Source organism: Sus scrofa, chromosome 13, assembly GCF_054392235.1.
Source record: "Sus scrofa isolate SSC_HxYL_T2T_F1_AM1 chromosome 13, Sscrofa_HxYL_maternal_Yorkshire_Landrace_v2.0, whole genome shotgun sequence".
Taxonomy (NCBI): domain Eukaryota; kingdom Metazoa; phylum Chordata; class Mammalia; order Artiodactyla; family Suidae; genus Sus; species Sus scrofa.
In genome coordinates this window covers 101481916-101499097 of record NC_139395.1, presented here as the reverse complement: position 1 = coordinate 101499097, position 17182 = coordinate 101481916, and the positions used below count along the sequence as shown (strand labels likewise).

The following is a 17182-nucleotide window of genomic DNA, read 5'->3' as shown; positions in this document are numbered from 1 at the left end:
AAAATATACAAATAACTTATACAACTCAACAGCAAAAACAAACAAACAAAAAACAACAACAACCCAATTGAAAAATGGGCAAAAGACCTGAACGACATTTCTCCAAAGAAGATACACAGATGGCCAAAAACACATGAAAAAAACTGCTCAACATTACTAATTATTAGAGGAATGCAAATCAAAACTACTATGAGCTACCACCTCAAACCTGTCAGAATGGCCATCATTAACAAGTGAACAAATAACAAATGCTGAAGAGGGTGTGCAAAAAAGGGTACCCTCCTACACTATTGGTGAGAATGTAAATTGGTACAACCACTATGGAAAACAGTATGGAGGTACCTTAGAAAACTATGTATAGAACTACCATATGACCTAGCAATCCCACTCTTGGGCATACATCCAGACAAAGCTTTCACTGAAAAAAATACATTTACCCCTCTGTTCATTGCAGCACTATTCATAATAGTCAAGACATGGAAACAACCTAAACATCCATCGATAGATGAATGGATTAACAAGACAATGGAATATATACACAATGGAATACTACTCACCCATAAAAAAGAACAAAATAATGCCATCTGTAGCAACATGGATGGAACAAGAGACTCTCATACTAAGTGAATTAACTGAATTAAGTCAGAAAGAGAAAGAAAAATACCATATGATATCACACACATCTGGAATCTAATATACGGCAAAAATGAATCTTTCCACAGAAGAAAACTCATGGAGTTGAAGAGCAGACTTGTGGTTTCCAAGGAGTAGAGGGAGGGAGTGGGATGGACTGGGAGTTTGGGGTTAATAGGCGCAAACTATTGCATTTAGAGTGGGTAAGCAATGAGATGCTACTGTGTAACACAGGGAACTCCATCTAATCACTTGTGATGGAACATGACGGAGGATAATGTGAGAAAAAGAATATATAGACATGTAGGCCTGGGTCACTTTGCTATACAGTAGAAATTGACAGAACACTGAAAATCAACTATAATAAAAATAAAAAAGAAAGACATAAAAAAGATCAAACACTCATTTGTGATTTTAAAAAAATAATAAAAGAACTAGGAAGAGAGGGGAAATTCATAAGTATGGTAAACAGCATCTACCAAAAACAAAACCAAATAAAACAAAAAAAAAATCCACAGCTAACATCATACTAAATGGTTAAAGACTGAACATTTTTCCCATAAATTCAGTAACAAAGCACAGATGTTCATTCCACTTCTACACAACATCATATTAGAGGCTCCAGTCTGATTAATTAAGCAAGAAAATGAAATAAAAACATCTAAATTGGAAAGAAAGAAGTAAAACATTTTATATTTCCAGGTGACACAACCTTGTACAGAAAATCCTAAGAGATCCACTAAAACAATTAGAATTAAAAAATAAGTAAGGTATGCCTCCTGCTTGCTAGGTTTTTGTTCTTCAGGATTATGCTGACAATTCTTGGTCTTTTATGGTTCCATATAAATTTTTGGATTATTTGTTCTAGTTCTATGAAAAATATCAGGGGTAATTTGATAGGGATTTCACTGAATCTGTAGATTGCTTTGGGTAGTATGGGCATTTTTACAATATGAATTTTTTCAACCCAGGAGCATGCAATATCTTTCAATTTCTTTGAATCCTCTTTAATTTCCTTGATTAATGTTTTACAGTTCTCAGCGTATAAGTCTCTCACCTCTTTGGTCAGGTTTATTCACAGGTATTTGACTTTTGGGAGGTGCAATTTTAAAAGGTACTGTATTTTTGTAGTCTTTTTCCAATATTTCATTGTTGGTATATAGAAATGTGACTGATTTCTGAATGTTAATCTTGTATCCTGCTATTTTGCTGAATTCTTGATCAGTTTGAGTAGTTTTTATGTTGAGTCCTTAGGGTTTTCTATATAAAGCATCATGTCATCAGCATACAGTAACAATTTTACCTCTTCTTTTCCAATTTGGCCAGACTTCAGGCAATATTAGAGCCAGAGTAATCAAGACAGTGTGGCACTGGTACAAAAACAGACAGACAGACCAATGGAATAGAATAGAGAATCCAGAAATAAACCCAGACACCCATGGTCAATTAATCTTTAACAAAAGGGGCAAGAATATAAAATGGGAAAAAAGACAGTTTTTTCAGCAAGGGGTGCTGGGAAAACTGCACAGCTGAATGTAAATCAATGAAACTGGAACATACCCTCACACCATGCACAAAAAATAAACTCAAAATGGCTTAAAGACTTAGACATAAGACAAGACACCATCAAATTCCTAGAAGAGCACATAGGCAAAATATTCTCTGACATCAACCTTACAAATATTTTCTTAGGTCAGTCTCCCAAGGCAACAGAAATAAAAGCAAAAATAAACCAATGGGGCCTAATCAGATGGAAAAGTTTTTGTGCAGCAAAGGAAACCATAAAAAAAAAAGACAATCTATGGAATTGAGTAAAATAGTTTCAAATGATGCAAATGACAAGGGCTTAAACTCTAAAATATACAAACAACTTATACAACTCAACAGCAAAAAACAAATAACAAAAAACAAAAAAAAACAGACAACCCAATTGAAAAATGGGCAAAAGACCTGGATAGACATTTCTCTAAAGAATATATACAGATGGCTAACAAGCACCTGAAAAAATGCTCAACATCACTGATTATTGGATAAACGCAAATCAAAACTACTATGAGGTACCACCTCACATCAGTCAGAATGGCCATCATGAATAAAACCTAAAATAACAAATGCTGGAGGGTGTGCAGAAAAGGGAACCCTCCTGCACTGTTGGTAGGAATGTAAATTGGTAGACTGCTATGGGAAACAGTATGGAGGTACCTCAGAAAACTAAAATAGAACTACCATATGATCCAGCAAACCCACTCTTGGGCATATATCTGGACAAAATTTTCCTTAAAAAAGACACATGCACCCATATGTTCACCACAGCACTATTCACAATAGCCAATATAGGGAAACAATGTAAATATTCATTGAAAGATGAATGGATTAAGAAGATGTTGTATATATACACAATGGAATACTACTCATCCATAAAAAGAACAAAATAATGCCATTTGCAGCAACATGGATGGAACTATAAGAGACTCTCATACTAAGTGAAGTAAGTCATAAAGAGAAAGACAAATACCATATGACATCACTTATATCTGGAATCTAATATATGGCACAAATGAACCTTTCCACAGAAAAGAAACTCATGGACATGGAGAACAGACTTGTGGTTGCCAAGGAGGAGTGGGAGGAAGTGGAATGGACTGGGAATTTTGGGTTAATAGATGCAAACTACTGCCTTTGGGATGGATAAGCAATGCTGTACAGCACTACAAACTATATCTAGTCAATTATGATCGAGCATGATGGAGGATAATGTGAGGAAAAGAATTTATATATGTTATGTATGACTGGGTCTCTTTGCTGTACTATAGAAAATTGACAGAACACTGTAAACCAGCCATAATGGAAAAAGTAAAAATTATTTAAAAAAATAAATGATCATTGAACTAAATCAATTTTATTTCTATAAAACTGCAGCGAACTGTCCTAAAATAAAAATATGGAAACAATTTCACTTATAATAGCAGCAAAAAATAAGATATTTAGGAATATTTTTTCTTTTTATGGCTGCACCTATGGCACATGGAAATTCCCAGGCTAGAGGTCGAATTGGAGCTGTAGATGCAGGCCTATGCCACAGGCAGCACACACTGGATTTGAGTGTATCTGCAACCAACACCATAGCTTGTAGTAATGCTGGATTCCTAACCCACTGAGTGAAGCCAGATAACTAACCCTCATCCTCATGCAGATTATGTCAGATTCTTAACCCAGTGAGCTACAATGGGAACTCCTAGGAATAATTGTTTTAAGACGTGAAAAGTTCTGAAAATAAGAAAATGTTATTGAAAGAAATTAAAGAAGATCTAAATATATGGAAATACACTGGATCTAATGTTCATGGATCAGAAGTCTTAATATTGTTAAAATGGCAATACTTCCTAATAAAATCCACAGATTCAATGAATCTCACAGTCAGATAATTTTGTTGTAGAAACTGACAAATTAATCCTAAAATTTACATGGAAACTCAAGGGATGCAGAATACTCAAAGCAATCTTGAATAATGATAAAGTTGAAGGCCCCATTCTTCTACATTTCTATACTTATTACAAACTAAAGTAATTAAGATACTGCACTACTAACACAAGGTAGACATATACATCAATAGAACAGAATGGGAGTCCAGAAATACACCCTTATGATTATGGTCAATTGATCTTCAAAGAGGATGCCAAAATAATTCAATGGGGAAAATACAGTCTCTTCAATAAATAGTGCTGGAACCACTAGTTATTCATATGTATAAGAATAAAATTGGACTTCTACCTCAGAGTATACACAAAATCTAACTCTAAAGGGATAAAAGACCCAAAAGAAGAGCTAAAACATCAACACTATTAGAAAAACCAGAAGAATAAATCGCTGTTTTGGATTAGAAAGTGAGACCACCTACTGAACACTGGCAGAAGACCTTAAATCTCCAAAAGGGGCAAGAATCCCTCCACATAACTGGGTAAAGGGAAAGGAAAGAGAGAGAGGAGAAAGGAATCAGTATGAGACCAGCACTCCTGAGAGGTAGCTGTGAGAGAGGAAAGAAATACATACTCTGGGAGACCACCTAACTGACAGGGAAATCAGCTAAGAAGGAGAGGGGACCTCAAAGCTTCACAGAAAAGTGCAGCAGTCAGACTGAAGAGGGAAAAACAGAGAGAGAACCACACAAATCATCTGTACCACTGCCACTGGTCACCACAGCCTAAGATGCAAAGACAGGGCATGGTGCTGAGATTCAGGCTCCAGAAGTAAGTAACAGGATCAGGACTAAGGTTGGCTGAGTAGAGACAGGCTGAGGGACTAGGTAGCAGTGTGCCATGGGCTGGGGAAGTGGAGTTCCACAGCCAAGGGAGCATGGGAGGAGGTCTTGGCCCCACAGAATAAGGCACAGTTGTTGGGGAGCTGGAGAGAATGAGGGGCGAGACTGCCATAGGAAAATATTTCTCTGTGCATTCTCAGGGTCTCGGGAGGCAGGGTGGCTCTTCCGTGGGCTATGGGCAACAGGGCACCTCTTTCATGGGTAATGGGTGGCAGGGTGCCTCTTGCATGGACTACAGGCATTGGGGGCAAACTGCCAGAAACATCTCATACCCCAGAGGTGGGTATGCCCACCTCCACTAGGCGGCCATGAACAGGCATCAACTGTGGCCACAGTCACCTCAGGGGTCACTGCAGAGGAGGGCAATGCAACCAAACACCACCCACTGTTGCTCTCACTCCCCTGGGAAGGCACATGCCCTGTTGTTGCCACTGCCAAAGGCTCTGGGTACTGCCTACACCTTCCCAAGGTTCACTGCCACTTCCTAGGGCTCTGCAACAAGGAACAGCCTGCACCACCTCTCCATGGTACCTTGCCACTGTCAAGGGCACAGAAACCAGGCATTGGCTACTAGCCCTGCCCATTGCCTCTATCTTCCTGGAAGCACATGCAGATTGTAAAAAAAAAAAAAAAATCTCCTTTCAAGGGGATAACACCATGAATGCACTGAGGAAAGGGACAGCAAGCATCCAAACAAAAAGAAGCTCTCACACTAAAAGAAAACAACAGCAAAATAGTAAGCCCACACAAACAACATAGAGGTGGTCTCACAAGTAAATAGTTCTCCAAGACTACAGTAGTTTTTTCCCATAAACTCACAGAATAAGGAAAATATAATCAAAATGAAGAAATCTCAGGTACCATTCCCAGTATGAAGAAGAAGAGAATTCCCCTGAAGGAGCAAACAGTGAAAAAGACCTCTGCAGCCTAACAGACATTCAGTTCAAAAAGGTGATAGCAAAAATTCTGAAGGAATTAAGAGTGAATATGAAGAATTAAGAGTGGATATAAACAGTAATGCAGATTACTTTAGAAAGGAACTAGAAAATATAAGGAGGAGCCAAGAAAAATTAGAAGATAGAATGGAAATCACCCAATCAGGACAGCCAACAGAAAACCAGATGAAAAAACATAAAAGCAATATATCTATGGGATAATATAATGTGGGCCTAACTATGCATGATAATGGATTCCAGAAGGAAAAGGAAAAGGGGATTTAAAATATATCTGAAGAAATTATGGCTGTTTCCAAATGTAAAGGAAATAGATATCAAGATACAGGAAGCAGAGAAAGCCCCAAATATGCTAAAGCCAAACAGGCCCACACCAAGACATATAATAATGAAAATGGCAAAAGTTAAATATAAGGAGAGGACTCTAAAGGCAGGAAGAGAAAAACAACAACTTAATTATACAGAACTCCCATAAGGCTATCAGCTGATTTCTCTACAGAAACACAACAGGCCAGAAGAAAGTGACAAGATATATTCAAAGTTCTAAAAGGGAAAGGTTGCAGCCAAGAATACTCTTCCCAGCAAGAACATCATTTAAAACAGAAGGAGAAATGCAGAATTTGTCCAACAAACAAAAATTAAAAGACTATAGCAATACTTAATCCATTCTAAAAAAATACTGGAGTTCCTGTTGTGGAGCAGTGGTTAATGAATCCGACTAGGAACCATGAGGTTGCGGGTTCTATCCCTGCCCTTGCTCATTGGGTTAACGATCCGGCATTGCCGTGAGCTGTGGTGTAGGTTGCAGACGCGGCTCAGATCCTGCATTGCCATGGCTCTGGCATAGGCTGGCAGCTACAGCTCCGATTCGACCCCTAGCCTGGGAACCTCCACATGCCGAGGGAGTGGCCTAAGAAATGGCAAAAAGACAAAAAGATAAAAAATAAAATAAAATAAATAAAAAATAAAAAAAATAAATAAATACTGCAAGGTCTCCTCTAAATAGGAAAGAAGTAAGAATATATGGGATTGAGTAAATCGCAAATGGTAAGTAGTCACTTAAATAAGCTAATATACAGATCTAAAAGAAAAAACAATCAGTAAAAGCGATGATAAACACAAGCAACAGCAAAAGGAAGAACATGAAGATGTAAAAAAGGACATTAAATTCTAAAATGTGGGGAAGGAAAGAAAGAAAGTCTAGATTCTTTTTTTTTTAAATATGTTTAAGCCTATATGACTATCAGACTAAAGCAAGCAAATATAGGAAGGGATTAACATACTTGAAAAACAGGACAACCACAAATCAAAACCAAAAAAATACATTCAAAAAACTAAAAAGAAGAGGGTATAAGCATAAAATGGAAGGAAATTTTTCAACCAAAAAAGGGAAGGAACAAAGGAGAAACATAGAATCAATGGGAAAATACAGGTTAAAATGACAATAAATATGTATTTATCAATAATTACTTCAAATGTCAATGGACTTAATGCTCTAATTGAAAGACATATAGTGGCAGACAGAATAAAAAAAAAGAGCCTACAATGTGCTGCCTACAAGAAACTCACCTTAGGGCAAAGAACACATATATATTGAAAGTGAGGGGATGGAAAAAGATACTTTATGTGAATGGAAATGAGAGGAAAGCAAGAGTCACAATACTCATATCAGACAATTTGTCTTTCTTTATGGCTTTTTAAGTCTAAGAAGGACACTATTTAATGATAAATGGACCAATTCAAAAGGGGATATTACACTCATCAATATATATGTCCCTAATACAGGAGCCCCCAAATGCATATAATACTAACAGACATAAAGGGGAAAATGTATGAGAATACAGCATAAGTAGGAGACTTTAACACTACACTCACATCAATGGACAGATCCTCTAGACAGAAAATCATTAAGGCAACAGAGATCCTAAAGGAAACAATAGAAAAGTTAGACTTAGTAGACATTTGCAGGACATTACATCCAAAAAAAAGAAAAAAAGAAAAGAAAAGAATATACATTCTTTTCAAGTGCACATGGAACATTCTCAAGGACTGACCACATACCTCAACAAATGTAAGAGTATAAAAATTATTTCAAGTATCTTTTCTGACCACAATGACATGAAACTAGAAATTAACCACAGGAAAAGTACTGGGAAAAAACTGACTACATGGAGACTAAACAACATGCCACTGGGAAAAAAAAAAAAAAAAAAAGGTCATTTAAAAAAACCTCAAGGCAGGTAGTTTCCATCCGACTGGCATCTATAAGAATGCAGGTTTAATCCCTGGGCTTGATCACGGGGATAAGGATCCAGAACTGCCATGAACTGTGGTGTAGGTCACAGACACAGCTTGGATCTGGCATTGCTATGGCTGTGGCATAGGCCAGAGGCTACAGCTCCAATTTGACCCCTAGCCTGGGAACCTCGACATGCTACAGATGTGGCCCTAAAAAATAAATAAAATAAAATAAAATAAAATACCCTCAAAGTAAATGATAATGAAAACACAACCATTCAAAATTTATGGGATGAAAGAAAAGCAGTTCTCAGAGGGAAGTTCATAGGATTACAGGCCTTCCTCAAAAAAGAAAAAGCTGCCACCTAAAAGAATTAGATAAAGAAGAACAAACAAAACCTTAAGTCAGGAGAAAGAAGAAATCATAAACATCAGAGAGAAAAATCAATAAAACAGATTCAAAAAGCAATAGAAAAAAAATGATAAAACCAAGAGCTGGTTCTTTGAAAGAATAAATGAAATTGGCAAACCTCTGGCCAAGTTCACCAAGAAGAATAGATAAAGAACTCAAACAAAATAAGAAATGAAAGGGAGAAATCTCAACAGACACTGCAGAAATACAAAAAAGAAAAAGAAAAAACGTAAGAGAATACTATGCACAATTAGAGCCAACAAATTTGACAACCTAGAAGAAATAAACAACTTTCTAGAGACATACAGCCTGCCAAATATGAATCAAGAAGAAATAGATCTACTGAACAGACCAACCACTGGAAATGAAATGGACTATGTTATAAAAACACTCTCTACAAACAAAAGTCCAGGAACAGATGGCTTCACAGGAAAATCTTACCAAACATACAAAGCATAACTTATACCTATCCTTCTTAAACTTTTTCAAAAAGTTGAAGAAGAAACACTCTCAAAGACATTCTATGACACCACCATCACTCTAATACCAAAACCAGACAAAGATACAACCAAAAAAGAAAATTAGAGGCCAATATCTTTGATGAATACAGACATAAAAATTCTCAACAAAATTTTAGCTGATTGAAACTAACCACATATAAAAAAAAAATCATATACCACAACCAAGTGAGATTCATTCCAGGTTCACAAGGATGGTCTAACATATGCAAATCAATCAATGTCATACACCACATTAACAAAAGTAAAGTCAAAACCCACATGATAATCTCAATAGATGCATAATAAGCATTTGACATAATCCAACATCCATAATGATAAAAACTCTCGCCAAAGTGGATATAGAAGGAACATACCATAACATAATAAAAGCCATTTATGAAAAACCCACAGTCAATATAATACTCTATGGAGAAAAGCTGAAAGCCTTCTCACTCAAATCTGGAACAAGACAAGGATGCCCACTCCCACCACTTTTATTCAACATAGTATTGAAAGTCCTAGCCGCAGCAGTCAGACAAACAAAAGAAATGAAATGTATCCAAACTGGAAGAGGTAAAATTGTCACTGTTGCAGATGACATGATATTACACATAGAAAACCCTAAGAACTCCACACAAAAACTACTCAAACTGATCAATGAATTCAGCAAAATAGCAGGATAAAAGAACATTCAGAAATTGGTTGCATTTCTGTATACTAACAAGGAAATATTTGAAAAGGGAAATAAAAATGCAATACCTTTTAAAATAGCCCTGAAAAATCAAATACCTAGGAATAAACCTAACCAAGATGAACAAATTATATGCAGAGAACTATACAACATTAATAAAGGAAGTTAAAGTGGATTCAAAGAAATTGAAAGATATCCCATGCTCTTGGATTGGAGATGCAATATCGTTAAAATGGCCATACTACCCAATGCAATCTGCAATCCCTATCAAATTAGCTATGGCATTTTTCACAGAACTAGAACAAATAATCTAAAAATTTATATGGAACCATAAAAGATCCAGAATAGTCGAAGAAATCCTGGGGGTGGGGGAAAGCAAGAGGCATAACTTTCCTAGGCTTTAGACAGTATTACAAAGCTACAGTAATCAAGACAATGTGGTACTGGTACAAAAACAGACAGACAGACTAATGGAACAGAATAGAGAACCCAGAAATAAACCCAGACACCTATGGTCAATTAACCTTCAACAGAGCAGGCAAGAATATAAGATGCGGAAAAAGACAATCTTTTCAGAAAGTGGTGCTGGGAAAATTGGACAGCTGCATGTAAATCAATGAAACTAAAACACACCCTCATGCCATGAACAAAAATAAACTCGAAATGGCTTAAGGAGTTAAACAGAAGATAACACACCATCAAACTCCTAGAAGAGAACACAAGCAAAACATCCTCTGACATCAATGGTACAAACATTTCCTTAGGTTAGTCTCCCAAGGAAACAGAAACAAAAGCAAAAATAAACAAGTGGCTCCTAATCAAACTTAAAAGCTTTTGTATAGCAAAGGAAACCACACAAAAAAAATGAAAAGACAACCTATGGAATGGGAGTAAATGGTTGCAAATGATGCAGCTAACAAGGACTTACAAACAATTTATACAACTCAACGGCAAAAAAAACCAAACACCCCAATATGTCCTCTTCAAGGAGGACATATTGACATCCAACAGACCCATAAATAAATGCTCAACATCATTAATTAGAGAAAGGCAAGTCAAAACTACAATTAGCTATCACCTCACACTGGTCAGAATGGCAGTCATTAATAAGTCTACAAACAATAAATCTTGGAGAGGGTGTGGAGTGAAGGGAACCTTCCTACACAATTACTGATGGGAATGTAAATTGGTACAGCTACTATTGAAAGCAGTATGGTGGTACCTCAGAAAACTAAATATAGAACTACCATATGATCCAGCAGTCCCACTCCTAGGCATATTTCCAGAAAAAAAATTAATTCAAAAAGATACATGCACCCCTGTGTTCATTGCAGCACTATTTACAATAGCTAAGACATGGAAACAACCTAAATGTCCATCAATAGACGAATGGATTAAGGTGTGGTAGATATACACAATGGACTACTACTCAGCCATGAAAAATAACAACTTAGTGCCATTTACAACAATATGGATGGAACTAGAGAGTCGTACACTAAGTGAAGCAAGTCAAAAAGAGAAAGACAAATACCATATGATATCACTTATATGTGGAATCTGAAATATGGCACAAACGAACCTATCTACAGAACATAAACAAACTCATGGATTGCCCAAAGGGAGGGTGAAAGAGTGGGATGGACTGGGAGTTTGGGGTAAATAGATGCAACTATTATATTTGGAGTGCATAAGCAATGAAGTTCTACTGTATAGCACAGGGAACTATATCCTATCACTTGTGATAGAACATGGTAGAAGGTAATATGAGAGAAAGAATGTTTGTGTGTGTGTGTGTGTGTGTGTGTGTGTGTACCTGGGTTAACTGGGTTACTTTGCTCTACAGCAGAAATTGACAGACCATTGTAAATCAACCATAATAAAGTTTTTTAAATCAGATTTATTCTAAAATGTATAAAAGTCACAATTCAACAAAAAAAATACAAAAAAGGCCACAAATGGAGTTCCTGCTGTGGCACAGTGGGTTAAGGATCTGGTGTTGCCCCAGCTGTGTTGTAGGTCATAGCTCTGGATCAAATTTAGTCCCTGACCAGGGAACTTCCATATGCAATTGGTGTGGCAAAAAATATATATATAAAAAGCTTATGAAAAAAATGCACAAGAATTTGAAGAGAGGTTTCTCTAAAGATATACAAGTAGCCAATTACATAAGAAAAGTTGCTCATGCTCATAAGCATTAGTCATTAGGAAAATAACCAAAATCGCAAGGAGATATGACTTCACACCCACTAGGATGTCTATATTCAAAAAGACAATAACTAGTATTGGCACAGACACAGAAAAGTTAGAAATCTCATACTTTGCTAGTAGAATGTAAAATGGACTACCCACTCTGGAAAATATTTTGTAGTTTCCCCCAAATTTAAAAATACATTACCACATGACCCAATTAAAATAAGGAAGAGGTTCCTTTTTGGTTTTTGTTTAGAGAGAGGCTCTGTATATAAAATCATAAATATCTCAGTTGAAAAAAATTTAAAAAATAAAGTAAGGGTGATGTTTACTGTTTAATGTTTACTATTAAATGAAGAAAAACTAAACCTGAAGCTGAAGTTGATTCCTGTCTTTAATGAGGTGAACATTTCTGTAATATTAGATTTTGAAGATAAAAGCAGAAATCTCCTCAATTTGTCACAGTCTCAAATCCCAACCTATATAATCTAGATTATGGCTTTTTGTGATTTACGATCCACAATACAATGGATGCAAACACCAGGGTCAACAACTAACTGTCTACCTGGATTGGAATATTTGACTCAGGTATGATAATATATTTAATTTAGTTGATGAATAATATGAATTTAGATAATTTCAAAATACAACTTGTGTTACTAGAAAATATTTTGACTATAGATCAAACCTGAAACATTAAGAATTTTATATTTAATTTTAATTTTTGATTGCAGTAGTAAGTTACACAGTCATTCCTCAGTATCCGCTGGATGCCAAAGCCAGAGGGTGCTCAAGTTCCAGAGCTGGCCCTTTGGATCTGTGCTTGGGCATCTGCCAGTTCAACCAACTGCAGATCATAAACTTAGTACATGACCAGAGCTTGGCTGAACCTGTGGATACAAAACCAGGGATTTGAGGTGCTGACTATATATTTATTTTAAAAAAACCCACATATAAGTGGATCTGAGCAGTTCAAAGCATATTGTTCAAGGGCCACATGCAATATAACATTGTTATTTATAAACTTACTTCTTGGGAAACCCATGTAGAAATAAATACTTACTTTTTAAAATAGGAAGTTGGATTTTAGGAGTGTAAGTAAAACTTACTTCAGTACACTTCCATTCATTTAACTGCTTAGATATTATATGCAAACATTAAACATTAACACTGATATCAGGAAAATGTCTCTGTTCTTTACCAAACTTAATGACACCAAATTAGGACTTTGTTTATGCTATCAATTCTGATTTAATTTCCTGTAGTGCTACCTCTGAATAATTAATTAACTCTGACATTTCATATGACTAATCACTGTCCACATCTTATTTTTTAATGCTTTAAAAATGAAGTAATATACATGTTCTTTCTTTAAAATGTTGATTACATTTTCAATGCTCGACAATAAACTTGTCACAAATATTAATATAAATCTAATGTCAACTCTGAATATGGGTAAAAACTATAATTAAAATGTTTACTTCAAATTATAGATATTTCTCTCTGAATTTCATAAATATTTTTAATAAATATATTTTATGAACAAATATATTGAGTACATTAACAATAGAGCAAAGAGAATACACTCTATAGACTATCTGATAATATTTTTTCATTTCTTTTTTCTATGTTAAAAAAATGTTAAAACTTCACACTTAGATTAGTATAGATGACACGACAGAAAAAAATGTCAGGTTCTGATAATGAATCAATTACTTTTAATATCCTCAATATAAGCATTAATGTATGTATGTATTGTTATGTGCTCTAAATTTAGTTTGCTTAATACCACCTATGTTTATTTTCTACTGTAATAGATAAATCACTTACTAGTGTGTCGATGTTTTGATCATCTGAAAGGTATGTACACTGATATATTAATTCTTGAATATCTAACTTCTTTTGCTGTAGTCTGACCAATCCCTATAAATTAAAGTGCTTCTTACATCTGAAGAAAACTAAATCTTAAAATATGAAGAGAAGATACAGGTCTTTGGATGCTGAAAAGGTGAATGTGAGCATAGCGTTGTGAGAAAGGAGAAAGTTATTAGCTCCAGATTACACCTAAAAACTTTAGTCTACGATAGTCTTACTAAGCAGTAGGTCTATTTCTTGAAAGCATCTGCCCATCCTGAATTCCTCAAATACAGGTATATCAGAGAAGCAATGATTCCAAATTCTCTAGTTCTGCGAGTAGAAGCAGAATGCAGGTAAAGTTATGGGAATTCACTCCTTAGTCTGAGAAATTAAAATATCTTTTAAAATTCATCTGTTCACCTTTACCTCAACTTAGTCGTACATGTACATAAAATGAAATTGAATGTTTGGTTAAAAAATAATACTATCACCACTGATGACCTTTCTCATTGATATCAGAGGATCTATGACCAATATAGGAATTTAGGGTTTATTTCATTCACAAAAGCAATTCGATTTAGGCATATTATAAATGAGAGCTTTCGGGGGATTTTTCTTGCTACCTTACACTAAATGCTTTACTTTATAAAAGACAATTTATTCTAGAATCCCCATTGAGTACCAATAATGAATAAGCCATGTGCTAGTCATTTTGAAAGAATCAAAGAAGAGTCACACCATGATTTGCCCCAAAGGCCTTGGTCTAAAATGTGAGAGTGGATATACTTAACACAGCATGAAGTTAAAAAAAAAATCATGAATAGGTAGAAATTAATTGTGGGAACTTCTAGGATGAAATAGCCATGGTCACTTATAATTTTAGTGGTGACAAAAATAGCAAAAATATTGAGAAAAGCCATCTATGTGATAGGGAAATAGTTCTCCAAACTATTGATTCTGAGTCTGTTCATTGGACCAGCAGCATCAGCATCATCTGGGAAGATGTTGGAACTGTCAAACTTCCAGGCTTCACCATAGACTCACTGACTCACAAAACAGAGATGAGGTCTGTGCTTTATCAAGCCATCCAGATGGCTCAGATGCAAGGTAAAATTTGAGAACTATTGCTCTAAATGATACTTTCAAGTAATCTAAAACTGTGCAATTATTTTAAAGGATGAGACAGCCCTATAGAATTCAGGAATATTTCCAAGATATACTGCTAGGTATAAAAAGCAATTACAATGCCATTTGCAGCAACATGGATAGAACTAGAGATTCTCATACAGAGGGAAGTAAGTCAGGAGATAAAGACAAATACCATATGACATCACTTACATGTGGAATCTAAAATATGGCATAAATGAACCTATCTACAGAACAGAAACAAACTCGTGGGCATAGAGAACAGACTTGTGGTTACCAAGAGAGGAGGGGGAGGGACTGAGATGGACTGGAGTTTGGGGTTAGTAGATGCCAATTATTGCATCTGGAGTGGCTAAGCAATGAGAGCCTGCTGTATAGCACAGGGACCTATATCTAATCACTTGTGATGGAGCATGATGGAGAATAACGTGAGAAAAAGAATGTATGTATATGTATGGCTGGAACATTTGGCTGTACAGCAGAAACTGATAGAATATTATAACTCAACTATAATAAAATATATATATATAAATCAACTATAATAAAAATTAAAAAAATAAAAGAACAATGGTAAAGACAAAAATAGCAATTACAAAGTAGTGCATATGGTAGTGTATGTGTGTGTATGTAAGAAATATATAGGCTTTACATATGTTTGAGATATCTCTAGAAGGATGCATACGGAATTGAAGAAAAAGAAATAAAATAGGCCTGGAAGGAAGAATTATTTTTAATTTTATATTCTCTTTTGCACATTTTTAAATTTGTGTCATGCATATGTAATTCCTAATCATAAAAATAAACTCAAAAAGCAGTCAGAAGATGTTTTTCTTTTTTTTTTTTTTTTTTTTTGTCACTTTAGGGCCACACCTGCAGCATACGGAAGTTCCCAGGCTAGGGGCCTAATCAGAGCTGTAGCTGCCAGTCTACACCACAGTCACAGCAGCATGGGATCAAAGCCACATCTGCAACATGCACCACAGCTCATGGCAAAGCCAGATCCTTAAACAACTGAGTGAGGCCAGGGATTGAACCTGCATCTTCATGGATACTAGTCAGGTTTGCTACTGCTGAGGCACAGTGGGAGCCCTTTCTTCGTAAATTTTGAATAATGACATCTTTAAATGTTAAAATGATTATCTTTCAAATATGTTGATATAATATGAAAGCACAATTATGTCATGTGCCCACTGACCATTAAAAAGTGAGGAAATGTAACTATCTGTTTCAAAAGTGTTAATCAAAACAAAACGCTAAGTGTATATTAGAGCAAAATATACTCATTAAACATATATTCATTAAAGAACATTTGAAATTAAGAAAATTAAGAGAAAAAAATCATCCATACACAACTACCGATGAATTTTTTTCTAAAACTTTTTAAAAAATATTCCCTTTGGAGTTTCTGCTGTGGCACTGTTCATTAAGAATCCAACTGCAGTGGTTTGGGCCTCTGCAGAGGTGTAAGCTCCATCTCCAGCCTAGCACAGTGAATTAAAGGATCCAGCATCGCCACAGCTGTGGCATACGTCACAGGTGAAGCAGCTAGTATTTAATCCCTGGCCTCAGAACTTCCATGTGCCGCAGGTGCAGCTATAAAATACATATATGCATATTCCTTTGATGAGGTTTTTACATCACTTTTAATCATTATCCATGCAATTTTTTATCTTTATCCACTTCACCTTTTTATTATTTTATATCTTGAAACACAAAATTTTTAAATAGCTACACAATAATCTTTAAGAAGGGATACTACATGTTGCCTTCTGTTGTTGAGTATTTACTTTGTTTCTACTTCATTTTTCCTAAGTAGAGCAGTAGTGAACCTTTGGTACAGAAAGTATTTTTTTAATTTTAGGATTGTTTTGTTTGCATCATCAAAGAAGTAAAATTATTAGGATAAAAGAAAATATTTCCATTTGCTTGCAAAGAGGTGCATTTATTTTCTTACATGGATAATATATGAGAGTGCTCACTGACTACCTTAATTTAGCATAAGTGAAATTTTTCTTTCTTGGTGTCTATTAGCTAAACTGCAGACCTAATAAAATCATTTTCATGTCCTATAGTAAGGCAAAGATGAAGAACAGTAAAATTTAAAATAACTCAAAATAGTAACAGTTAATTTCTCTGAAATTCACATATGATACAAAAAAAGTTATGCACAGAATTTTAGTGGTAAAAGGAACCTGAATAGCTACTGCACCACTTTTATTTTTCTGTATGGAGAAAAAAAAGATA

General features: G+C 35.3%; 1 protein-coding gene across 1 annotated transcript in view; it reads left to right on the top strand.

The window, feature by feature from the left end:
• The first annotated feature begins 12430 nt into the window (after window positions 1–12430).
• Window positions 12431–17182, top strand: part of LOC110256334 (uncharacterized) — a 48552-nt gene continuing 43800 nt past the window's right edge. Inside the window, 2 exon segments of the mRNA XM_084989964.1 lie at window positions 12431–12523; window positions 13753–13795. Of these exon segments, the coding sequence (XP_084846090.1) occupies window positions 12431–12523; window positions 13753–13795 (136 nt within the window).